General features: G+C 38.8%; 2 protein-coding genes and 1 pseudogene across 2 annotated transcripts; 1 reads left to right on the top strand and 2 right to left on the bottom strand.

Annotated features, from left to right (window-relative positions):
• The first annotated feature begins 773 nt into the window (after positions 1-773).
• LOC139933735 (extracellular calcium-sensing receptor) lies at positions 774-5,994 on the top strand. The gene is made up of 9 exons (XM_071927927.2): positions 774-916; positions 1,047-1,240; positions 1,310-1,416; positions 2,172-2,459; positions 2,677-3,225; positions 3,342-3,563; positions 4,388-4,511; positions 4,975-5,447; positions 5,572-5,994. The coding sequence occupies exons 2-9, from the start codon at positions 1,072-1,074 to the stop codon at positions 5,992-5,994; spliced, it is 2,355 nt and encodes a 784-aa protein (XP_071784028.2). The 5' UTR covers positions 774-916; positions 1,047-1,071.
• A 2,046-nt stretch (positions 5,995-8,040) lies between these two features.
• On the bottom strand, positions 8,041-11,381 carry olfcn1 (olfactory receptor C family, n1). Its single transcript, XM_071927910.2, has 6 exons — positions 11,218-11,381; positions 10,832-11,117; positions 9,873-10,697; positions 9,480-9,701; positions 9,168-9,291; positions 8,041-8,957 (listed from the first exon to the last, which is right to left on the bottom strand). The coding sequence occupies exons 1-6, from the start codon at positions 11,334-11,336 to the stop codon at positions 8,041-8,043; spliced, it is 2,493 nt and encodes an 830-aa protein (XP_071784011.2). The 5' UTR covers positions 11,337-11,381.
• Positions 11,382-13,711: 2,330 nt separating this feature from the next.
• On the bottom strand, positions 13,712-24,641 carry LOC139933721 (extracellular calcium-sensing receptor-like; annotated as a pseudogene).
• Positions 24,642-26,098: the final 1,457 nt, after the last annotated feature.

Genomic DNA, 26,098 nt, shown 5'->3' with positions numbered 1-26,098 from the left:
GCATTACAACTTCCTGTTGCCAGCTATGGCCTTCACTAAATCGCTCCACAACCTGCCCCAAAATGTTTTATTTGTTACATTATGTACCCTATAGTGCTAGTAACCATTACAATTTTGTTGTTTTTGTTGGATTGGTTTGTCAATAAGTCGCAAAAAGAAACTTGCCACAGGAAGTTGTAATGCACCGGTTTAGCTGTTACCATGACGATGTGAAAAGGGCCGCAGCAAAAGAGAGAGGAGCTGTGTCCACCAAGCGACCTTGTGAGTGCGTGAGTACTAGCTGTACTGAGCAATTCCCAGGTGTGACAAAATTAAAAATCACAAATCTACACTAAGGCAACTAAGAGAGAAGCATTGTGACTTTGTTTTGGCAAAATCCAATAGGTAAAAAAAATACATTAATGTCAGTCTAAGTTTAACAAAGTTTAATCCCCAAAACAGAGCCAAGTTTTTTTTTTAGGACACTTACACTCTTCACCGTACTTCAGGAACATAAGGTGTAACCTTTTGTGATGTCACAGCTAGCTGGGCGGACCCCTCTGATTTCCGTGTACTAACTATATAAATCAGTGGCCTGGAATATCATTGTCCTTTTCATGTGGCCAGTGGAAAGGTTGGCTACTCTCTCAGATTCACCTATATAAATATTTAACATTGGTGAACTGGAGCTTACCTTAAAGCCTGTGCCAGTCATGGCACATCTGGCTGCCAAGCTCCTTGTGCTGCTCTCTCTCTTTGGGGGCAAGCTTGTCTCAGCTGCTGTCCTGGATGAATGCGTTTTCTTGGGGGAAGAGGAGACAAACAGTCTCTATGAAGATGGAGATGTGGTTCTAGGTGGCTTATTCCCTCTACACTACAGTCCTGTGTCTTCTATTCCAACATATAGAACAAAACCAAAACCTAATACATATAAGTAGTAAGTGAACATTTGAATATATTTTATAATATGCAGTAGGTGTGTATTTTATTAGATTTGTATTTAAAATTTGTATTTAATGAATGTGTTTATCTGTGCTATCTAATGCTAATTTTTCACTACTTTCCAGTTTCAGTGCCCGTGCCTTGCGTTGGATGCAGACCATGACTTCTGCAATCAAAGAGATCAACCAGCGCAGCGACCTTCTCCCACAGCTGAAGCTGGGTTTTCACATCCGTGACAGCTGTGATGACATACCCGTGTCTCTGAGAGGCTCTTTGCTCTTGGTGAACGGCCAGCCAGAGAGAGGCTCCAGAGCCGAGAGTCTGAATAGAGATGATGGTCAGGAGACAGAAAGAGATCTGACAAGTTCAGGCATAAGTTCAAATTTAGGCTGTGCTGCCGTACACAGCGCTGTGTCTCCTGTTATCATAGGAGACGCTGCCTCTGGGGTTTCCATGGCTGTGCTAAGAAGTCTGGGTTCCTTCCACATCCCCCTGGTGAGACTGAGTTCTTTATGTTGATAATGTTTAGAATAAATGTGCTTTTGTCACATTATTGTGATCTTTTGTACTATACCTGACATCTACAGTTACCAAAGTTTGCCGCTGTTGAGTGGATTTTCAAGACTTTAGTGTTATTATATTTGTGAATGTATTATACTGTATGTATGTATGTAGTATTGAAATTTTAAAATATGATATTTAAAGGGTTTATAAAATACTTAAAATGTTATATTTTATATATACTACCAGTCAAGTCAAAAGTTTGGACACACACATTTTTCTTTACTTTTACAATTTTTCATATTTTAGAAAATAGTGAAGACATCAAGACTAGGAAATAACACAAATGGAATTATGCAGTGACCAAAAAAGTGTTAAACAAATCAAAACTATCTTATATTTTAGATTCTTTAAAGTAGCCGCCCTTTGCCTTGATGGAAAGGCAAACGCTTTGGAAAGAAATTCATACATAGGCATCAACTTCACTGTTTATATTTGTCTAAAAAACACATTTCAAGCATTTGAGCGTAAGCCTTTAGGTCATTAGGTATTTCTTTATTTATTTTTTTGCAGCTTAATAATAGTTAAAGCCCTACAACTGTAATGATTGTTTCTTGTCCATTTCAAGTGAAGGAAAAATTCTGCAGCACTGAATGCTTTTAAAGACAGCGACACTGTTTGGTGAAATAATGTCTTGTGAGTGATCCAATGCGTGCAGCAGAGTTAACCATTGTTCACTATAATACCAGGTGAGCTATTTTGCATCCTGTAGCTGTCTGAGTGACCAAAGGGAGTTCCCCACGTTCATGCGCACCATGCCTAGTGACGCCTTCCAGATCAGAGCCCTGGCCCGCCTGGTCAGCTATTTTGGCTGGACCTGGGTGGGAGTCATTGGGGTGGAGTCTGACTATGCCCGCTTTGCCATCCAGCTCTTCCTCCAGGAGTCAGTACAGTATGGTGTGTGTCCTGCCTACATTCACTTCTACCCTGTAGTCCTGAGTCAGCAGGCTCTAGATGAGCTCCTGGATGTTATTCAGGTACCTCTAGGTCAATATAGATTGTTCCTCACAGATTAACATCAGAAATATTTGTATGTCACTTTCTAGTGCTGGAATTAATATGATCCTAGGTGCTTGAATAGGGCATCGTTATATTTAAAGTGTGGTAAATTCCTGTGTGTCACACTTGAAAAAGCACTTCAAACAGTTTAAATTTCATTACATTTTAACTATGATTGCAATTTTCGCTGTTCAGGTGGCGTCCTCAAAGGTGATCATTAACTTCTCTGGTGAGTCGGAGCTACAGAGCATCCTGAGAGAGATCAGGCGTCGGAATGTGACCGGGCTGCAGTGGCTTGCCAGCGAGGCCTGGGCCACTGCCAAGTCGCTCTGGGAGGAGTTTGGTGATCTCCTGACGGGAACACTGGGATTTGGCATCCGGAGGGCTGAAGTTATTCCTGGGCTGAAGGAGCATCTGACTAGACTCAGACCGTCCAACATTCATGAGTCAGCTTTCCTGGCTGAATTTTGGGAAGAGACTTTTAACTGTAGACTGAATGGGTCCGTGAACAGCCACTCTCACGGGGTCAACTACCTAGACAGAGCGCCTTGTAAAGGGATGGAGAATTTAGATGACGTTTACTCCCCTTATTCTGATGTGACCCAGCTAAGGGTGTCCTATAATGTCTACAAGGCTGTGTACCTGGTGGCTCATGCCCTGCAGGATATGAGTAACTGTATAGCAGGACAGGGGCCTTTCCTTAATGGCACCTGTGGGGACCCTAAGAATGTTAAACCTTGGCAGGTGAGAGTGATATCAACTGACGTCACATTTAAGTCAAAATAACAGAAAAAAGGAGAGAAAGAAGTCAAATATGCCATCGTCTGTGGTTCGATAACCTTTTACTCTTTCTCCCTCAGCTCCTCCACTACATGAAGCATGCTAAGTTTTCTACACTGGGGGAGAAAGTCAACTTTGACCAGAATGGCGACCCCATTGCTTACTATGACCTCATGAACTGGCAAAGGGGGCATGATGGCTCACTACAGCTGGTTAAAGTGGGCTTCTATGATGCTTCATCGGCTGCTGGGCGCAGCCTGGTCATTAATGACTCAGCGATTCAGTGGCCTGTTGGGCAGCAGGTGTGTTCTCTGACAAGGGGCTTGAGACCACGTTTACCTCTTAGACTGTTCTATGTACTCTTAATTAATGCATCAGCCAATTTGCTGTTATTAGTTTGCAAACTACTGGATAGCTAAATATACTGTTTAAACACTCATTAAAGGACTACAGATGAAAACACCACCTTCAAGGCTAATTTACATGTAGACCTGCATAAATTACATGCAAGGGCCCCAAACACAAACATGTTAACATACTTCAAAACATACTGTAGCCAGCATGTTACAACTGTTAAAGTATAACTTTCAATTAATGGAATAAACCATTCATATAATAAAAAAAAATATTTTCAGTTTTCAAAAATGACATAGCTGAACTGATAATGTAATAATAGTCAAAATCCTGAAACTGACAATTGCCACCCATTCATAAATTTGTTTATTAACTATGTTGTTACATCTGAAAAAGGGATGAATATGCATGGGCAAGGTCTCTGGTGACCACGGTAAATGATTTACATTTCAAAAAATGTCACCCTTCAATGTAATAATTATTACATTAACTACATTAATAGTAGGTAGCCTTTATCACATTGAATTTATTATGTTAACAGGATTACTAGTCTATTAGCAGCAAATTGTAATTCTGTTAATGATTTTTTTTTAGCTTTGATGTGTCGCACTGGAATCTTTGGTTTTAATACCTACCTTGTTTTAGACTGTCATCTGACATAGCATTATATAGCAGTATATTGCGTTAAGTAAGGTTGCAGTATAATCAGTGTATATAGCAGGATATAGAACAAAATCAGTGTGTTTCTGAGTGGCTGCCCTCTGGCTCTCAGGCAGCTCGGTCTGTGTGCAGTGACAGCTGCCCTCCAGGCAGCCGTGTAGCCAGGAGGAAGGGGGAGCCTGTCTGCTGTTTCGACTGTGTCACCTGTGCTGAGGGGCAAGTCAGCAATGAGACTGGTGTGTTGTGGTCTTTTTCACAATTTATCACAAGTTATCCAAATATACACCAGTCAAAAGTTTGGACACACACATTTTTCTTTATTTTTACTAATTATGAAATAACACAAATGGAATTATGCAGTGACCAAAAAAGTGTTAAACAAATCAAAACTATCTTATATTTTAGTTTCTCTAAAGTAGCCACCCTTTGCCTTGATGGAAAGGCAAAGGCTTTGGAAAGGAATTCATATATAGGCATCAACGTCACATTTATATTTGTTTAAAAAAAACAAATTTCAAGCATTTAAGCATAAGCCTTTAGATTAACCTGGCTTTAAGATAATGAAAAACATAGTACATTCAATCAGGTGTGTCCAAACTTTTAACTGGTACTGTAGATCTCGATGTGTGTATCTATATGCGGCTAGATATGAGTATTTTTTTGCATTAAAATGTTCTGTTCTCTCACTATCTCCACCAGATTCTTTAGAGTGCTCACGCTGCTCAGAGGACACATGGCCCAATGAAGCTAGAAATCTCTGCATCCCAAAGAATATTGAGTTCCTGTCTTATCACGAGTCAATGGGTATTGTTCTGTGTGCTGTATCTGTCCTCGGAGCTTGTATTTCCCTCTCCATCCTTGCTATATTCTTCACACACAGAGATACACCATTGGTTCGGGCCAACAACATGGAATTGAGCTTCCTTCTTCTGCTATTCCTTGCCATCTGTTTCCTTATTGGGCTGTTGTTCATTGGTGAGCCTTCGGATTGGCTCTGCAGTGTCCGGTACCCAGCATTTGGGATCAGCTTTGCCCTTTGCATTTCGTGCCTCCTGGCCAAGACAGTGGTGGTCCTGATGGCCTTCAGGGCCACACTGCCAGGAAGTGATGCCATGAGGTGGTTTGGACCCAACCAGCAGAAAGCCAGTGTACTTTTATGTACAGCTGTCCAGGTAGAAATCTTCTTCAAAAGTTACTGTGTTTAAGTTAATAGCCTATGATATACAAATGTACAATAGTATCAACTTTTCAACTGCAGTGATAAAATGTACATTCTGCCATCTTTCCACTGCTCAGGTGTTAATCTGTCTTGTCTGGCTGCTCACCAGTCCGCCTTATGCCAACCACAACACAGGTTACCTCAGTGCCACCATTATCATTGAGTGTGGCACTGGCTCCGAGGTTGGCTTCTGGTGTGTTCTTGGATACATCGGTGTCCTAGCCTGCATGTGCTTCCTCATGGCTTTTTTGGCTCGGAAGCTACCGGATAATTTCAATGAGGCGAAGTTCATCACCTTCAGCATGCTGATATTCTTTGCAGTGTGGATTACTTTTATCCCAGTCTATGTCAGCACAGCTGGGAAATATACAGTAGCTGTCCATATTTTTGCTATTCTCGCTTCATCTTTTGGCCTCCTGTTTTGCATTTTTGCTCCTAAGTGCTACATCATAATTCTGAAACCAGAAAAAAATATCAAGAAAAAAATGATGCATAGGTGAAAATAATGGTTAATCACATTATATATTTATGCCAAATTTTACAAATAAAGAAAATCATTTGAATGAAATATCATCTGTTGTGTGTGTAGTCATATGAGTATATTAAAGATTAACTCTCTGGAATTTCAGTATAGCATCTCAATACTGGCTTTGTTTAAATAGTGAACCTAATTCTTAAATGTTTTGTCTGAGCTGAAGGATATATGACAATTAAAAAGTTAAAACATTTTCATCTGCAGTTTCTGTAAACACAAGAAAAACAGACTTGTTTGAATTTTAAGTCTGAGTTTGAAATTTGATGAGTTAGGAAAGTTTCAAAAAGCTTTCTCTCTACAAGTCAGAGAACATCATTCAAATCATATGTCAATATACCACAAACTTAGAATGTAAATAAAAGACAACACAGAGTTAGCCATGGTTAAAATTATTTTATTTATATTTCATTCCAAATCAAAAGTCTCGTACCATAATTCTGAAATGAATTCAGAATATGCAATTAAATTATTGTTATTTTATATTTACAAATGTACTGTCAATTCAAGGTCTCAAAAAGTGGTTCAATAATGCAGAAATTAACTTGAATACATTTAATTATTTATGGATATTTTGAGGATAATTTAGAAAATACTTCGCTTCAAAAACTTCGACTCCATGAACATATTTGTTATTAATTGAATAACTGTAATATTTTCTGACTCAAAAAAACAAACAAACAAAAATGACTACAAAAGCAAGGAGTTTTTAGGTAAAAATTACACCGTTTCTTTTTAAATATGAAAGCCATTTAATGATGTTGGGAAACCTTGAAATAAAGCACACAAATGCCAAACTTTATCAGCGCTGGGCACTTGATGTCTTGACTTCTTTGGACTAACAAATTTATTTGAGAACAAACAATTGATGGAAAAGCTGTTGATATAAAATCATTTTTATCAAATACAATTTTGGGAACACTTTACAGTAGCTATCATTAATAAATGGTAAATCTATCTTTTTTTAAATTCTACTAATCATCAATCAGTTTAATGGTTAAGTAACTAATGTTCTAAATTCAATCAATGATGTTTGATTGCCTTAGTTACTAACTAATTAAGTATTCATTCATTATTATCACATATTTTTAAAATATAAATATGTGCATATGTATGAGGGCCCCTACTACAAAGTTCCACCTTATGTTTGCAATGTTCAATAAATGGTTAATAAGTGGTTTGTAAAACATAACTGAACATTATTTGAGCCCCTATTATAAAGTTGCATCTGATGACCACTGAAAATGCCAATTTAACACTTTATTTTTCATTATTGTTATATTGCCTTTTTTATTCCATCTGTCTTATCTCATAGCCTATGATATCCTATGAAAGGGACCAAAGTCATTTATGTTTGAAAACCATTTGTTTACCCTATTGTTAATGTAAGTTGCAACTTTGTCATAGGAGCCAAGTAATGATAATTTGTTTTACACACACAGTGAGCAAGTATTCAAAAGTGTTCAACCTGGAGAAAAACAAAATCAACTACGGCAACAAAAAAAATCACTGATTTAATTTCTTAACAGTTCTGATACAATATGTACATAAGCAATTGATTTATTACTATTTCATTTAAACAATTAATGATTACATACTATTAATTAGTAAACAATGTACAGTAACTAATTAACTAATCATCATTTAATAAATATTAAATTATGATTAATTACTTTTTAGTAATAGTTACTGTAAGGTGTTACCAGATTTTTATGTAGGGAGTGTTCCCATGGTGGAAAAATGGCCTATGCTTAGGACCTCTCCTAAACACTATATGGACCTAATTGATCGAATTGATTATTAATGCCATCTTACAGAACATTTATAAATCAAATGTCAGGCTTATAGATAACAAAGCTACAATTTCAATACCAACTGAGATTATTAAGAAAGAATATATTTACAGAGGCTTGTATCACAAACATAGTCTAAATGATGTATTAGCAATTAGCAATTAGCAAAATAAACATTTACAGTAGGCCTACATATGACACCATTTGTTAATTTTAATAAATCATAGTCTAGTTTTGTTCAGATTTTTCTCCATGACATGCTTCTTGGTATTTTTCTCTGGCTTGATCAATATTATGTAACATTTAGGTGCAAAAATGCTAATCAACAAGCCAAATGCAGAGGACAAAATTGCAAATATCTCCACAGCTACAGTGAACTTGCCAGGAGAACTGACATAAGCAGGGATAAAAGTGATCCACACTGCACAGAATATCAGCATGCTGAAGGTGATAAATTTAGCTTCATTGAAGTTATCAGGCAACTTCCGGGCTAGAAATGCCAGGACCAAACATATTGCTGCAAGGATCCCTATGTACCCAAGGACCGCATAGAAGGCAGCTTCAGAACCAGTGTTACATTCTAAAACTATCTTCTTATTGCTGTATCTGAAAACCATGTCCGGGAAAGGTGGGTTTAACTTAAGCCACAACACACATATAACTATCTGAAACAAAGTGCATGAGCAGACTATGATTCTCTGCTGGGCAGGACCAAACTTTGTTGCCACTTTGTTACCAGGAAAGGTGGCTTTGAACGCTGTCACTACAACAATAGTTTTTCCCAAAACACAGGAAATACAAAGTGCAAAGGTCACTCCAAAAGCTGTGTGTCGCAGCATACAAGTCCAGACTGTGGGTCTGCCGATGAAGGTGAGGGGACAGAGGAAACACAGAAAAAGAGAAAACAACAAGAAACAGCTGAGCTCAGAGTTGCTGGCCTTAATTACAGGAGTTTCTCTGTAATGGATGAATACCAACATTGTGGCCAGCGACAGAGAAGCCCCTAGTAGGGATACAACTGTGAGTGCTATTCCCATCGGCTCATGATATGACAGGAACTCAATCATTTTCAGAATGCACTTGTCTCTCCTCTCATTGGACCAATATTCCTGTGGACAGGGTGTGCAGTCTGCTGCACCTGTTGAAAATGAGTAGAAAATAAAAGGAAACAAATACTATACGATTTAAAAGCAACAAATACAATATTGTGCAGTAACACTGAAACGCTATTATACAATGTATAATAATTGTACAATGATGCTGGCTGAGAATGCATTGTGCATGTTTGGTTTAGTATGCTGTACATGCTTTAGGATACATGTCTCTCCTTGGCTCAAAATTATGCTACCTGTTGAGTTGGCTATAGTTCCATCAGCACATGGGATGCAGTCAAAACAGCAGATGGGTTTTCCCTTAATTTGGGCTTTCCTGGTTCCCTCTGGACAAACATTAGCGCACACTGATTTTGGAACCTGAAAAAAACATTGCAGAGCAGAATCTCTAAATTTCCACTATATAATAATGATACAGCCAAAATAATTAGTTCTTGACATACTCAGCGGTTCTGATGTTTTGTAATTATTAAGTGTTCTAACAAGACACACTTTACTTTAGATCAAAACAAAGCTCAGTGGGTAAAAAAAAATGGCATTGCGATTACCATTTTCCCTGTCCTCCACACTATCTTTTCCTCCTGGATGCTGAGCTCATAGTCACTATTAGCAGCAGAGGCAAAGTGCCCCAGTGTCACATGTTGCACCTGTCCGTCTCTCAGCTGCCAGTTAATAATGTCATAAGAAGCAGGAGGGTCCCCGTTCTGGTCAAAGAACACAGTCTCCCCAAACTGATTCGTAAAACGAACCCTTTGCAGGTGAGCAATGACCTGAAAAGAAGATAATAGCAGCGTTAAGTAGAAAATAGAGGTCACTTTTTACACATTTCCAAGATTATATTATGTGATTATATTAACAAAAAAACTTGTATACAGAAAGAAATGAAAATCTGATCTACTGCATATTTTGTATACTGCTATGGATTGCTCATGTATTCTCACCTCTTTGGGCTGAATTTCTGATATGTTCACACACGGTCTCACTGCTTTCCCCCCAACTGGTTCGCAAAATACCAAATGGTGAAGGGCGTGTGCAATAGCATAAACAGCCTTATACACATTATAAGACACTCTAAGCTGTGTGACATTGAAGAATACATCCTGTGAATTCATTAGTGACTCAGTTCCTGTGCACATTTCACTCTTGGCCTGAGTCCCTGAGAGTTCCCCAGGTAAAGGGGGTCTACAGCCCACCATAACCTCCCAGAAATCCCTCACAAAGGCTGCACCTTTGTCGGTATAAGGGCTAATGCCCGTAAGGAATGGTCTTAGTTTTGGGATGGCCATCTTCCGTACCACAAACCCTATTGCTCCTCCAAAAGATCGGTATATTTCAGGTGTGGAGGGTCGTGCAGCTGTTATCCAGGCCTCACTGGCAATCCACTGAATTCCTGTAATGTTCTGTTTCACTACTTCTTTCATCAAAGGGTAAAGGTCCCCCTCTGGAACAAAAGCCAGGATGACTTTGACAGTTGATTGTTTGATCATTTCCACAACATCCAGAATTTTATCCATTTTGTATGTCCGTAGAATTGTCCCAACGAATGCAATACAAACCCCAAGCTTTTTAACCTCTTCAGTAAAGGCCAGGATCCCATTCCGCCCGTAATCATTGTCTGACTGTATAGCTCCGATCCATTGCCAGCCAAAGCGTTTGACCAGTGCTGCCAAAGCTTTAGCCTGGTAGTAGTCACTGGGGATTGTCCGAAAAAAAGTTGGGTATTTAGCTTTGTCACTCAGGCAGGCACATGTTGAGAAATAACTGACCTATGCAAAGAAGAACAGTGAAAGGGATCATACAAAAAAGTCATAAATCAGGCATTACCTAGTCATCTTAAAAGCATTATTGTAAACACAAAAAGATGAAACCTTTTATAAAGCAACTCATTTCCAGCTCTTACTATTGGCACTCGGAATGGTCCAAAGGTTCCAGCCACAGCTAAAGACTGAGATGATCCTGACTCTGCTATCAGGGCAGAAATAGGTGGAAGGCATGGGGAAGTTGATTCCATCTCTTCTGGCCCACTAACCAACGTTAGAGCAGCACGTAAAGTATTTGTAGGAGATGCACAAGAGTTAAGAATCCTATAGCCAAGAGATATGTTCGGCAGGAGAGTAGGGTCTTTGTTGATTTCTTCAATTGCAAATATCATCACTTGGGTCCAGCGAAAAGCACGCAGGTCAAATCTAAAAAGGTTTCGGTAATTGTTATAGATTCTATCATAAAATTACAGAGCTTTTACATGCAATGGCAAGTTCATAAGATTAATGTAATGTCAATACTTACCCAGCGCATCTCACTCCAGGTGGGTCCCTTTCAAATGAACTAGTGCTGCTCAGCTGTTTGTTGAAAACAGGGAAAATGCCCCCGATCATAACGTCTCCCTGCTTGAACAAACTCGGCATGTCAAACCTGCCTAGCAGTTCACAGCCAGAAGCTGAGTTCAGGCAGAGAACGGACAAAGAGAAGAGCGTGGCCCGCTGCAGCTCATGCATGTTTGCTCAGCATTTTTTGAGAGATATCAGGGTACAGTGTTGCTCTTATAACTCTGTGTTGCATGCAGGTGGACAGGTGCTCACTTGATAAATGGGTTAGTTCCCACAGGGCACAGCAATCTCAGATTGGTGCAGGTTGGCACAACAGGGAATGATTGCTATATTGAACGCATATGCCCTAAATTGTTAGCATAGCATCGTGCAGAACTGTGAAAGCATTGTAGTGTTAGAGCAAAAAATGCATGGGTAATAATAAATGATGTGGAATAACAGACTGAGCAGTAGCATAGTAGTAATGTTTAAAGTCTGTTCTATGGGTGATGAGCAGGAGGCCTGAGAAGTTGAGTCTAAGGAGGACTGAGTGAGTAGGGTGAGAGATAGGGGTGTACCAATTCACCGGTTTTTCAACTGATGAATTTGGCTTAATGTCTACAACTACATCATTTGTTTGCCATGTGTCACATGCAATATCTCAGACACCACTGGTCCAATTTTGACAAAACTTTGGGGAAATTATGCACCTCACTGCTGCATTCTAGCATTCAAAATTACATTGACTGACCCAAGGGGGAACCACAGTTACAGCTCAAAACAAGGTGACATATTTGTTACCTTGTTTGTTTGTGTGTATGTGTGTGTGTGTGTGTGTGTGTGTGTGTGTGTAGGAGACTGTGTATGTGAATCTCAATAACAAACAGTTGAGTAGATTTTCATTGAATTCCTTATCTAAGTAGAGCGCCCTTGCCTGGTGGAAATGTGGAATCACAGAAATGTGTCTTTTTGTAGGCTAAAGGCTTCTGCACCACCCATCAAAACAGTGTAAAAATAATGTCAAAATAACAGATGCAGCACAGTATACCACAGTTAATGTGATTGTTTTATAATGTAGCATGCTGCATTACAAAGGCAACTTTTTAACTACCTTTATAAATAACTTACATATTACAATTTTAGGGGTGGAGTCACGCTATCATACTTCGCTCTCATTACCTATCAATCTTTCCCATCGCTGTTCAAAAATAGTTTTTTTTAGACGCATTTGGGAGGCATTAAGAGCTGTTACCAAACAGGGAAAAACAAAACACAAAACACCTCATAAACATAGGACTACCTAAAATAATGAGATATTTAAAATAAATACTGAAATACTTGCAACAACTTGTGCTTTCCTATGTCACCATGTTGTTAGAAATGTAGGTGCAGAAACACTATCAGACCCTCAATAAAAATGAATTAAAATATGGATTAAAATGGATTAAAATATTTTAATCCATTTGGAATGTGGTAGGGTTTAAGAGTTGTATCAGAGAAAATTAAGGCTGTTTTGTTGTCCTATTCATCATAATCTCATAATCATCATTATACAGGAACATTATATTTTCACAGCCATTTGATAAAGAGGTGGCTTTTAGGGTATTTAAAGAAAATTACCAAATCTATCATAGCCCTCTATTTCGAAGTCTTCTTGCTGGTATGTTGAAAATTGCACTGTAATAATAGTCTTCCACAAATGTGGAAGTCCAGGGTGTTCAAAGGCTGTTAAAGACGGACTTGCATACTGCAATTAAAGACCGGAATGCACAAGTCCATAATCAGTAGTATATTTAGTAGCCTATAGTAGCCTATAATGCTGACAGAAAAAGTGGGCTACCCTGTGCAAATGTTATGGTCTTATACTTTTTTGTTAGGGTTAGGGTTAGGAGCAGCTCTACTAGAACAGTTTGGTTAAGTGCCTTGGTCAAGTCACCGCGATGCTAGTTGTTGAGGGAGGGGAGTCTCTTATTCACTCTCCTCACCTAGATTTTCCCAGCATGCCCAGGGATTCAAACAGTGACCTTGTGATCACAAGCCTGTTGGAATCAGTCATTTCATACTTAATTCATTAGTAATTGTACTGAATACTGAATAAGTATTCAGACCTTTAATTGCAATGTTTGAGTTTCACTTAATTCTGACATAGATTTCAGGGCTATGCAAAATGTACTAGCCTACCTTATATTCTTTTTTTAAACAAATATGATGTTAGAACAATTTGTGTTGATATTAATATAATTAATTTCTACAAAATACATCTCATGCATATTTTAAGATCATTAAAGTTGTATGATCAATCGAGAATAGAAAAAGGACATGAGCCACTTGATTCACTTTCTAAAAGATTTATTCAACAAGTCATAACATACAGTACACTACAGCAATGTCTTGTATATGTGTCAAATTATACAATTGGTTTAATAGTAGTCATATAAGATCACATGATTTAAAGGATACTTTCAAACTATTGATTAGAGAGTTCTGTGTGGTATTTTAGCCATCATATGTTTTTTTGAATTTTGTTCTGGCCTGAAGATCATAATGTAGCATTTTGGAACAAATATGCATATCAGCAAACCAAAACTGGAGGCCAGAATGGCAAATATCTCTACAGCTACAGTGAACTTTCCAGGAGAGCTGACATACGCTGGGATAAAGGTGATCCAGACAGCACAGAATATCAGCATGCTGAAGGTGATGAATTTAGCTTCATTAAAGCTATCTGGCAGCTTCCTAGCAAGAAAAGCAAGAATAAAACACATGACAGCAAGGAGTCCTATATACCCCAACACAGCCCAGAATCCAATAGCTGAACCCAGGGCACATTCTAAAATTATCTTTTCTTTATAGTACTTCATGTTCCTGTTTGGGAATGGAGGGTTGATAGTTAGCCAAAGAATACAAATCAGGACCTGTATGAGAGTGAAAGACACAACACTGAGTCTCTGCTGAAGAGGGCCAAACCATTTCATAACATTACTCCCTGGAAGTGTAGCTCTGAAGGCCATTAACACCACTATAGTTTTCCCCAGAACACAAGAGATGCAGAGGACAAAGGTGATACCAAAAGCTGTGTGTCGCAGCATGCAGGACCACTCAGAGGGCCGGCCGATGAAGGTCAGAGAACACAGGAAACACAGTTTCAATGAGAAAAGCAGAAGGAAGCTGAGCTCAGAGTTGTTGGCTTTCACAATGGGAGTTTCTTTATGAACCAAAAAAATGATTGATGTTAGAAGAGATAAAAATACACCAAGACAGCATAATACAGTTAATAGTGTCCCCATGATTTCTTTATAGGAAAGGTATTCAGTAGGTTTTGGAAGACACTGGTCTTTCTTTTCGTTTGGCCAAAATTCAGGTGGACAAATCAAACAGTCTGGAGAATCTGTAAGAGAAATAAAATCAAACAAAAATGGTAACTCATTTGAAGTGCAATTAATAGATAACAGTTATTAATTTCACCTACTACTATTTGCAGGTTTTCTCATTACCATTCATATGAACACATTTGAATTTGAAATCCATACTCGCCTGTCTGATTACTTATAGTTCCCTCTGGGCACTCAAAGCAGTCAAAGCAGCACACAGGCTTACGCTTGTTAATGGCCTTACGAGTCCCTGGTGGGCATGGTTCTCTGCAAACAGACCTTGGGACCTGACAGAGGCATAATTAAAAATGTTCAAACCGAATAGTGAAAATTTTAGATTAAATATAATCAAATTATCGTGGGTCATTTTATAGCACCTTATTTGAATAGTTCTTAGTAAAGTTGATCATTCAAAATTCAAGTTTTTCAGAGATTGAATCATTATTCTTTTTACCTCACGATGGTTTCCGCCCCATTGTATTTTGGTATTGTCTTTTAGTTTGAATCTTTTCCTCTCTGGAGAAGAGCTATCATATGCACCAATATTGACAATCTCAACAGAGCCATCGTCTCTCATCTGCCAATTAACTAAGTCATACTGGGCAACCGTGTCTCCGTTTTCATCAAACAAAACCTTGTTCCCATCCTGCATAGTGAAGTTCACCAGCCTCAGGTGTTCTAATACCTGCAGAGACACAATTTGTACAGTTTCCATAAGTGTGTTGAAATGAAAACAGCTTACATGAACTTGTTGCGGGTTACAAAAATTTACAAAAAAATACAAAACCATTCAAGAGATTCACCCAGTATATTAGTTTTGCATTAACTACAAAGAAATGAAGCACTGAAATGAAGTACACCATGTCTGAAGAATTACCCTAGAACTCACTTGCTTATGCTGAACATCGTTCTTGTTTACACAGTGCTTTCCAGTGGTGGGATTTGATCCGCTTTTACATTGCAATAATGTATGAAGGGCATGTGCCACTGAGTATACAGCCTTGTACACATTATTCACAGCCCTGAATTCTTTCATGTCAGTGTAGTCATTAGAGATTGTCATTAGATCCTCTGTGCCGGTACACATAGTAGAGGTATTTGATGGAGAGAAGCTGCAGTGAAAGACATCCTCCCAAAAAGATCTAATCAAAACACTCTGTGGTTCATCAGATGGTTTCAGGTTTAGTAAGAATTCAGCAAGACCTGGGATGGAAGCCTCGGGGATGGCGAAGCCCATTGCCCCTTGTAAGATGCTCTTTCTCTGGGCAGAAGCCAAGTCTACTTGTGTGATCCAAGACTCACTGCCGACCCATTGTTTGTCAGTTATGTTCATCTTCTCCATTGCTCGTAGGAACGCTTTGGTGTAAGATAAGGACATGAACAACAGGACTACCTTTGATGAGGACTTCCTTATTGTCTCTGCCCTCTTGGCATTTTCTTCACTTGTAGACGACCTTGAGAAGGATTCCCTGTATTCAACACATATGCCCTCTTTCTTTCCTTCCATAATAAATTCTTCTATAGCTTGTTCTGAATACAAACTATTAGTATAAACAATCCCCACCCAGCGCCAGTCAAAGTGTTTCATAAGTTGTAACAGAGCTGTGATTTGGAAGCGGTCACTTGGCACAGTTCTGAAGAATGTAGGATACAACTTTTTGTCACTCAAACAACCACAGGTTGAAAGGTGGCTTACCTGTCAAGAAAAAAAACACAAGAATATATCATATCCTGAATAAGGCCAGATGATAGAATTTATCAAAGGATAGACTGTTGTTATGATTCAATTAAAATAAATACATAAATAAATCTAGGAATTTATTTCTCATTCATGTGTTCTCACCTGTGGTATGGATAATGGGCCAAGTATTTTGTTTATGTCTTCACTTACTCCAGAGGACGAATGCCCCAACAGTGCCTGGATCCTACGTTTGCAGCCCTGTTCTTTTGACTCCTCTCCATTTACAGCCTCTATAGCTGCCCGTATCAGGTTTTCACTCCCACAGCCATTGAAGAGCCTATAGCCTAGAGTCACTCCCGGGAGAAGTTTACTGTCTCTGTTGATCTCCTCCACAGTAAAAATCACCGTCCGGGCAAACTTCAATTCCCTGTCATTTCTCCTGAAAACACAATAGTTGGTCTTATTGAAATGAACTGCTGGGAAATAGAAGATAGGCTCACCAATAAGACAGTTGTTATGACATTGTGTTTCATTCTGCCAACATTCAAGACCTGTCTTACGGGCACCAACATGTGTACAATGTTTACATAAAACATAACATTTTCTATAAAAATTAATTAATATTTTAAGCATTTTCACTTACTTTGTGCAGTATGAATATGGCAATGCCTGGTAGTCATTATCTTGTTTTTTGCGTGTTGAAGAAATAGAGAAAACTCCTCCTATAATAAGATCACCATCCTTAGAGAATGCCATAAATCCTGTTTGCCCTATCACTTTGCATGTTTGATTTTCTGACTTGGTCTTTGCCAGTAGAATAAATAAGATAATGGTGAACCAACCCATCACAAGCCTCTTCCCCTTAACTGAAGCAATCTTGACCTGGGAGTTGACCTTTATAGTTTTTCTAGAGTAAAGAAGGATATCAGCAGCCAATGTGAGCGCACTTCAATTCTCAGAAGAAAATGATGTTTTTTTTTTTTGTTTTTTTATGCATGACTGCACATTTAACAAGGTAATCCTGCAGATTAACATGTAGAGCAGGGAAGGCCTCGTCAATGTCTCTCTCAGCATGAAAAAAAGGAGTTTGAGGGTAGCAAAGTATTTAGATCTGCAGAAACCAAGAAAAATGTCTGTCATTAAGAGTGCTGCACTACAGTTACTCCATGCTACTAGATATTAATAAATAAGAAAATGGGATTTGTATAGCAGTGGGGCTTGCTTGTCTTTCAACTTAAAACCTCAACTTGATAGCCTGACTATCTTAATAAGAGATGTAAAGCTACAGAGCTCACAGGAAGTTAGCAACAAGCTAGCTAGTTAATTGGGCCACTGATTATCTCAACAAATAAGCAGACAAAAAGCTCAGACCCCTTGACACCTGCCATTGACATACATCTTGAGCATTCAGAATGCATTTGGATAAAGCTTAATTGTATAAAAATCCAGGTGTAAATGCATCCAAGATACATTGAAGATCAGATTGCTGAAGCCGCTCTGGATGAGAGGTACCACTCCAAACTAATTCTGGAGGTAGTTAGAAACCTTTGAACATTTGACCATCCATTAATAGCAAAGTGCAGCAGTTTCCAGTCCAGACACAACAACTAAATAAACATTTGTGTGTGGATTCAACCAGGAAGCACAGGCAAAACATACAGGTGGAGGCCCTATACAGTATATAGCAACCAAAGGCCATATTTCCCACCTCTTTCGGGAGCTTAAACTATGGCTTGGTTCGTTTGACCAAAGTTTTCTGGCTGGGCGGTGTTTGGACCTTCAGGCCAATCAGTGCTTAAAAACGATGTTTGTAATGTGTTCAAGTGAATTCAACCTGTAGTAGTACCGTTATGAGCGAAGCTAGGCTACTGTATTTCTGCCCCTCCCACCATGTTGACATTCCAAAATAGCCCAATGGACAGAAATCTATCCATCAATAATTCTGTCCGTTTTCCGACAGATCGGTGTGGCCGCAGCTAGTGGAATTCAACACACGCGCCGTGGGCCTGTACAGGATCTGTATTTCTTCCTGCTGGTGTAACACCGGGTACTAAAGGTAGTGCTAATTGTGCCATAGCTATGGCTTTAAATTGACTTTTTCTGGCTTTACAGTAAATTGACTTTTTCCCACAATGCAGCTGAGGGCATGACAAGGCAAAGTTGCTGCCCCCTCTGGCCCCTAAACAACAGGTTAGCTCTGATGAAATAGGATGCAACAGGTGTTTTTTTTCCAGCGGCCAGAGGGGGCAGCAAAGGACGTTTTCCAGCTCGCTGCACAGGCAAGAAGCGTAGAACAAGAGTGGCAGCCATTTCTAAGACATGCATATGAAAACAACCAGGACAAGCCACACAAAGGTGAGATTTTATACTTGATTGCAAATACTTTCACACAATATGATCCACCTGCTTAACAAATAAGGGTTCAAGGAATCCAGAAAGCTTGTCAGATTGGCAAAATTCGATTTGTAAACCTTGCCCGGTATGCCTGAAATGTTCTGTTCCATCTACATGCTAGGTTTTTAATGCAGGGACCTGGGACTGACACCCCACGCAGTGTTGTGTCAGTCCCAACGGGGCTAGGGTAACGCTTGCATTATGCAGCCAGTAGGAATAACTGCATCACAGCTGATGCGGGGTCTTGGGTTTAAAACTTATTTTTCATACTAGCCACTTCAGAGACAGTTTTTGTCCTCAGGCAGACTGAATCATCAACAGTGGTTGTGCAGTCCAACACACATGCAGTAGGACTGTCCTATACTGTTGTTTGTTGTTTTTATTATCCTGTTAATCATGTCTTTTATGCAACTATTTATCATTTTAATCATGTCTTGTATGCAACTATTGTGGTGTTGTTTTTATCGTACCGTGGTACTTTTTTCTAATGCACATGGAAAACTTGAACTTGAACTTTGCATTGTTGTTTGTTTTTTGTATTTCAGTCAGTTTGGGATGTTTTGGCAGCCCTCTGTGGCAACCACAGGCACATTCCTCATGAATTGAAACTGGGCACTGGAGGCTCCATTATCTAGCCAGTAGTTGGGACATTTCAATGCCAGATGTAAATATAGCCTTCCAAATTGAATGGCTGTCTTTATAAGTATTCTGATAGCTGATTGTTTTTAGGTCTATAAAAATCCAACATTTAAAATACATTTGTGGCAAACTAAACCATAATCAAATTTCCTGCCATGGCAATTCTCTCCTACTCTATTCCAGTAAACAACAGCCTAGATCAACCGCCTAACAGGGCAGCGCTGGCCAAAACGTGTATCCTACTATCCTGCTATAGAATGAGGAACACTCTGTCCGTCCGTCCGTCCGTCTGTCCGCATCCATTTTGCTCCTCAACGGGTTGGCCAATCAATCTCAAACTGCACATGGGCATTGAGCACTGGCATAGGCAGGGACTGACAGAGTTCATTTTTCCATTTTCCCAAATTTACGCTGTTTATGCGCCTTTTTGGCAAGTCTGCACGTAGTTGTGGCGCGCGCATCCCCAGGTAGGGACTAGTTCTCATTAAATCAGTAGAGGTGAGCTGTGCAGTGACTTCTTCCTTGTCATTTGAGTTTTGTTGAAGTGTCAAATGGAGGACAAAAAAAATATAGCCCAAGCAACTACCTTCTATCACTATACGTGTGCTTCTCTGAACTTCAGGTCTTTCATGCCTGAGGACCGATCAATCATCATTGTCAGACTTGTGGGGAAGGAGGAGCAAAGAGGGTTTTTCCCCACCCAAGGTCTTTTTGAACTACCTTTTTTATTTTATATATAAAGTATTGTTATTGTTGTTTAAGCAGGCACTTGTTGCATCTGTATTCATGATCAATTTACTCTATCTATCTATCTATCTATCTATCTATCTATCTATCTATCTATCTGTCACCCATATTAACCCCATATAAATCAGCGTTTACATCTGGAGAGCAAAGCCTAAATTGAAACAAGGAAAATCTGATGAAGGTGACTGACTGCTATGAAAATGTTCCTTTATGTGAAGTGTTGTAAATAATCAGTGGACCTTAACTGTTGAATTGGATGGTTTTTAAATTCTCAACAAATGTTTACAATTAAATACACTTATGGTGATGTATTAGAAATGAATAATACATGCATACTCACATCTATTAGTATATCTTTAATGTCTTCACCTATACCTATATCTTTACATTGCTACGACAATAAAACAGCATGCTATAATTAAATATGCAGGAGACATTTGCATAAAAAATGTTTATTATACTTATACACTTGCAACTTTTGTTTGTACTCAAGAAAATCTGTAAAATGCGTACCAGAGCTAACAAAAAGCTAGCCTATTAGGCATATTTTACATTCACCACACCACAAAAGTGTCATAGGTAAGAATATTAAGTTCATATTTTGTTTGACAGTAACAACAGTAAAATCACTATTGTACACTTCCTACCATATGTGAGAGTTTCTGCAAAAACAAAAAAAAAAGAGCCCCAGCATTCTGTGACTGCCTTCTCAACTCATGGGGAAGTTAATGAGATGGATGTGCGTGTGTTTTCATATTAGCATGTAATGTTTAGATCATATTTGATTAATATTAGATTAAGATTATTAGATTAAGATTTGATTCAGATTAAATTAAATTTTGATTAAATTTAAATGATCCCTGTGAGGAAACCGGGTTGTTCCAGCAACATGATTGGAGGGTGGGGATATACTGTATCAGCAGGAGCAGGGGGAGGGTGGAGGAAATTGAAGTTACAGTTACATTTTTGGTTATGTTTTTACCTGTATTTACATCATCATCATTTACATCACACAAACTTACAAACTTGCTTATGACAGCTTTAATGATATAGATGGGTGACTGAAAAGTAACTTTTACATTGACCTGTTGATCTTAATAACCAGTGTATACTTTGTTGGTACTCTGGTATTTTGTAGACAGGTCACCAGTTGCACATGTAAGAGAACACTCAGTAAATTCAATTTAGCCAAGATGGATTGTAGTAAACCGGCCAGTGAGACAAACACACAGTACAAAGTAGCCAGGAGTTCTATCTGCCCAAACACAGCCCAGGAACTTAGCGCAGATCCCACATTATCCTCAAGAATTATGTTTTCATACCAGTGCTTCACATACTTATTCGATAAAGGAGAGGTGAAAGTTAACCAGAGAAGTATGACAGTAACAGGCAGAGCCCTAAAGTGCTGCTGTGGAGGACCAAACCATTTCATGACACTGTATGCAGCCCGACAGGCAATTAACACATGTACTGTTTTCCCCAGAACACAAGAGAGGCAGAGGACAAAGGTGATCCCAGCAACTGTGTGGCGCAGCATGCAGGACCACTCAGAGGGCTGGCTGATGGTGACTGATGGTGAAACAGAGTATAATGTAAGGGTGAGAAGCAGCACCACTGATGAGTTACTGGCATGAGCAGGATTGACTCTGTTTGGAGATATTTTTATTCTTGTGAGGTAGATTCCAACCAATAACAAAGCTGCCAGCAGAAATCTCCCAACACATCTGCTGGTGTCTATAGGCTGGCCACTCTCCTCCATCTTTGTATACACAGCATATGGAGTAAATATGATAGCATCTGAAAAGCAGTTACAGATTATTAAGTAACTGTTGTGCAAATTCAAGTATTTTTTCCTTATAGTGTGAGAAAATGCTGTTTTTTCCCCATCTTACCTGATTTGATCAGTATTTCTCCTTTTGGACATTGTGTTGTATAGGCTATTGCTGACATCTGCTGTTAACAAAATATAAAAAAATAGTTACAGCACACACACACACGCGCACGCACATGCACACAAATTGCTTCTGTGGAAGACATGCATTAACAAATACACCCACAGGGAGGTGTGTGGTTTTTCATAGTCATCTTATATCAGCAGAGAGATTCATATTTATCCTCACAGCATCCAACTTTATAAAAACAATTATTACCTAATTACCAGCAAACAAATACCTGGCATGGTTGAAATTCACCCTGTTTTAGGGTTGGTGTTTTAGTATTGCAGTCTTTGTGAGTTCCCCCAGTGGGGATGCCTACTGATGGTGCTGTGACACACACTACTGTATAGAGACTGATGCAGACTTGGCACTTGGGTAAAGGGGACCAGCAGAGGCACTGTACAGAAAAAGGGGTGCACACCCAAACCTGCACACAGCAGATCCCGACATAAACCCTCTTTGATGCACCTGAGGACGTCAGGCTCACTTGGCTCTCAGACAGGATGAAGATGAGGAATTCTGGAATTGCAAGACCAAGTACTGATCTGTGCAACAAAGTCTCCTGCTGGATTTTGCTCTCAAGTTTGCATGCCTCATAGATGTAGATACAATCTACTCTGTTCCAATGGCCCACTAGGATAAGGGCAGTGAAGTGGGAGCAGGCATGAGGCATCGCTCTCAGGAGAAGCGATGAAGGATAGATCCTTCTGTCATTGAAATATGCACTGTGATTACTGGTGTTTATCTGTTTGAAGAAAAAAACAAATAGACAAATTGCATAAGATCATTGTTGCATTTTATAGCAAAGTTCATGAGCATTTGAGACATGATTTCAAGTTTTGTACACCATAACAACAAAAATGGTTGAGCCTCAAAAAAAGTCTACATTCTACATGTTATAAGTCAAATATGATGCTTTACTTCTACAGTAAAACCTTTTCTCTGCCTCTCACCTTTATTATGTGTGGAAGACACCTGGCCTCAGAGGGGCAGCGCTCCAGCAATGCCTGAATTCTACTTTTGCAGCCGTGCATGTTTTGCTTCTCTGCAACCACAGCCTCCTTCACTGTTTGCAGCAGGTTCTCACAGCCATTGGAGAGCATGTAGTTCAAAGTCACACAAGAGAAGAGTGCAGAGTCTCTGTTGATCCTCTGCTCACTGACAGTGCTTACCCAGACAGAGCTCTTTTCAAGGGATCTAAGGAAAAGATAAACAGATACAAATATCACAATAAATACATTAATATTCTCATAATATAATTGTGAAATTATCAAATATTGGTAGCATTTTATTAATTATATAAATGGCATTAACTTCTCAAAGATCCTGTTCTAGCCAGATATAAGTTGAATTGGCATTCAGAAAAAACAAAAATGTGAAAAATCGGTAAAATATAACACATCTTTTTCAAATTAAATACTGCAAAATGAAAACCATAATAACCCAATGGTGAGACTATTACTGTACATATAATTACAGTGAAATGACTTGAAATTGTAATTGACTCATCAACTCCTACAATCTCCTCTAGAGATCGTTTAATTGTCTTTTGTAGGTGTCCCACGATGTGGCGTTTAGACGCCAATAATTCAATCTGAGTTCCCCACTGAGAAAATAATACAATTACAAGCTAATTGCTGATGAATCAGCTGGAATCCACTCTGAGGCATCCAAGTCCTTGATTAAAGAAAGCAAGTTAATGCGTGAGAGACAGTGAAGAAAAAAGAATATCCAAGATGTGTAAAGAAAGGAAGACGAGAAAGGAGGCAAGATTTTGCAATTTAGCAACAACCATTCTCACAACATACTCACCTCTGTCTGTCCTGAATGATAGGTTTTTTATGTGACTCATTTGAGGTGAAGCCCCTTGTCTCTTCGTCATGCCCATACTGACTGAACACAGTACATTGGTCCAGGCAGAGCCATGTGCCAGGTGACACTATCCAAGTGAACAGTGTTAAGAAGACAAGTGTGACTGGTGTCATCGCAGAGCCTTGCCTTTGGCACAGTCAGGATTCTGGAAATGATGTGTTTTATAGCTTCTTCTCTGTTACCCAGGTGTAGGAGGAAACTCAATGGACCATTCTCAGAGGCTCATGCAAATACAATTATTGCATAAGGCCTCTAGGAGATTTTGTCTGGTTAGTGCTGATTTGATTGATTGACATTAATTTTGTTATTCCACTGCAATAATTTTAATATATCCAAAGTCAAATTCAATCTGAATGTTATAGTATGTCTCCACTGCTGTGCAGATTCTAAGGCTAATGAACTGGTTGTATTGTTGAAATTAGTCGGATAAAGCAACACAGAAAAACTTTGAAACATGGCCATCGCAAATGCATTTATATTTTGTGTGGCAGTTTGTAGCATCCTTTATATTCAGGCACAAGTGATTTAGTTGCCCTAGCTTCCTCTCAAACAATGCTCTATGTTACAGTATAGAAAGAGTCTGTAGAGTTGGATTTAAATTTTCAGCCATGTGTATTGGTCGGGCCAGTATAGGCATCAGTGTTGATACAACTTTGGTATATTGTGTTGGTAGGATAATACAGATGAGAGATTGCTTGTGATTAATGTGAAATCCTCCATAGTCTGACTTTCTCAGAAACTCGTAACAGTATGGGATCTTCATTGCTTCCTAGCTTCATTATCACCACTATTTTCATCATTCTCTCTGTATTTAGACCAAGTACATGGACCTGAGAACTGGACCAAGTACATGTAAACCTGCAGAAAGTACAGTATGGAGCTCAGTCTGCAGCTCGTCTACCATAAACAATATAGAATGAAGGTTTGCTCTCACACTGTATGTGATTACAGTGGAATTGATTGACACTAGACTACTATACAGTATAGCATAGTCACCTAATAGTGATAATAGTTTTTTTTTCTGGAAACTTTATAGACAGTAAATTACTGTGGCTAGATAACAGCACACAGTTGCAATGTTACACTATTTTGTTGGCCTGGTTGCCTGTAGCAACTATTTGGATTTTGATGTAAAATGTTTGGATAGGGTTTTCTTGAGCCATTGTGCCACTTTTTTTTTGTTGCAGTCTTCAGGAAAACCACTCACCACAAAACACACAGGACCCTAACAAATCCCACCTGAGTACTAGGTCCTTAAAATATACTGTATGTTGTTCTGGGTTTGGTGTAGGTTTAGTATAGGCTTTTGGGTTTTGAAATTGTAATGTAATTTATCATACCTGACATGTTCTGAACACAGCAACAGGCAAAATCACAATAAACACAAGGAGCAATAAGTATACATAGAAGGAGTCTTTTTAGGTAGGAAAATAACAGATTTTTGGATCTGTGACAATCTCATCTTCATTCTTGATCATTTATTGACATAATTGTTTATTCAGCACACATCACTCTGAGTTGTCCCCAGTGGTATAGCATCATATCTGTATCTTAACTGTAGTCTTTCCCATTCAGATGTCACCTCACTGTATATCTTCATGATTTCAGTGATTTCATGATTTCCAGTCTGTGCTAACCACTACATTTCTGTTGAAGTGTTGTGTCACTTCTTATCCGTTGAGAATTATGTTTCATATGTATATACAGTATATGTATGTTTTACAGATGCAAATGGTAAGACATTACTGTATACTCTGCTGAAGAACTGATGATGACTTGGAATGTGTGTTAAGGATTAAAAAAAAACATTTAAATGTCCATATAACAGTTATCAAAGTGTGCTTCTGATCATGTCTGAAAAATACACTCACACAATTAGCTTGCTGAATTCAACTTTCAACCAGTAAAGCAGGCCCTAGTTGTAGCACATGTAAAACATCACAATTTCAAAACAAAAACTGTATCAGCACATCTAACATCCCATATATCAATCACAGACATATTCTATTTTTACCATTATTATCACTCACTGGTCTGCAGACATGCTAAAAAATATTTAGAATAAGTGAGCAGACCTCTATGCTGTGAAGCATGTGGACAAATAACCTAGGGCTCAAATATCAGGATTTTCAATCAAAAACTTATGATATTGTTAAAAATAATTACAGTAATGGCTGGAAATGGACATGTCCTATTCCAGTAAGGGATTCTATTGCTAGA

The sequence above is a fragment of the Centroberyx gerrardi genome, chromosome 6 (assembly GCF_048128805.1).
Source record: "Centroberyx gerrardi isolate f3 chromosome 6, fCenGer3.hap1.cur.20231027, whole genome shotgun sequence".
Classification (NCBI taxonomy): Eukaryota; Metazoa; Chordata; class Actinopteri; order Beryciformes; family Berycidae; genus Centroberyx; species Centroberyx gerrardi.
This window is presented reverse-complemented; position numbering and strand designations above follow the sequence as displayed.

Coding starts and splice junctions, on each gene's coding strand:
- olfcn1 (XM_071927910.2), bottom strand. CDS start 11,336: ATGCCGAGTTTGTTCAAGCAGGGAGACGTTATGATCGGGGGCATTTTC. Junction 11,118..11,217: donor CCTGGAGTGAGATGCGCTGG/GTAAGTATTGAC, acceptor AAACCTTTTTAG/ATTTGACCTGCGTGCTTTTC. Junction 9,702..9,872: donor CAGAAATTCAGCCCAAAGAG/GTGAGAATACAT, acceptor TCTTCTTTTCAG/GTCATTGCTCACCTGCAAAG.
- LOC139933735 (XM_071927927.2), top strand. CDS start 1,072: ATGCAGACCATGACTTCTGCAATCAAAGAGATCAACCAGCGCAGCGAC. Junction 1,241..1,309: donor GAGAGGCTCCAGAGCCGAGA/GTCTGAATAGAG, acceptor GTTCAAATTTAG/GCTGTGCTGCCGTACACAGC. Junction 1,417..2,171: donor GTTCCTTCCACATCCCCCTG/GTGAGACTGAGT, acceptor CTATAATACCAG/GTGAGCTATTTTGCATCCTG.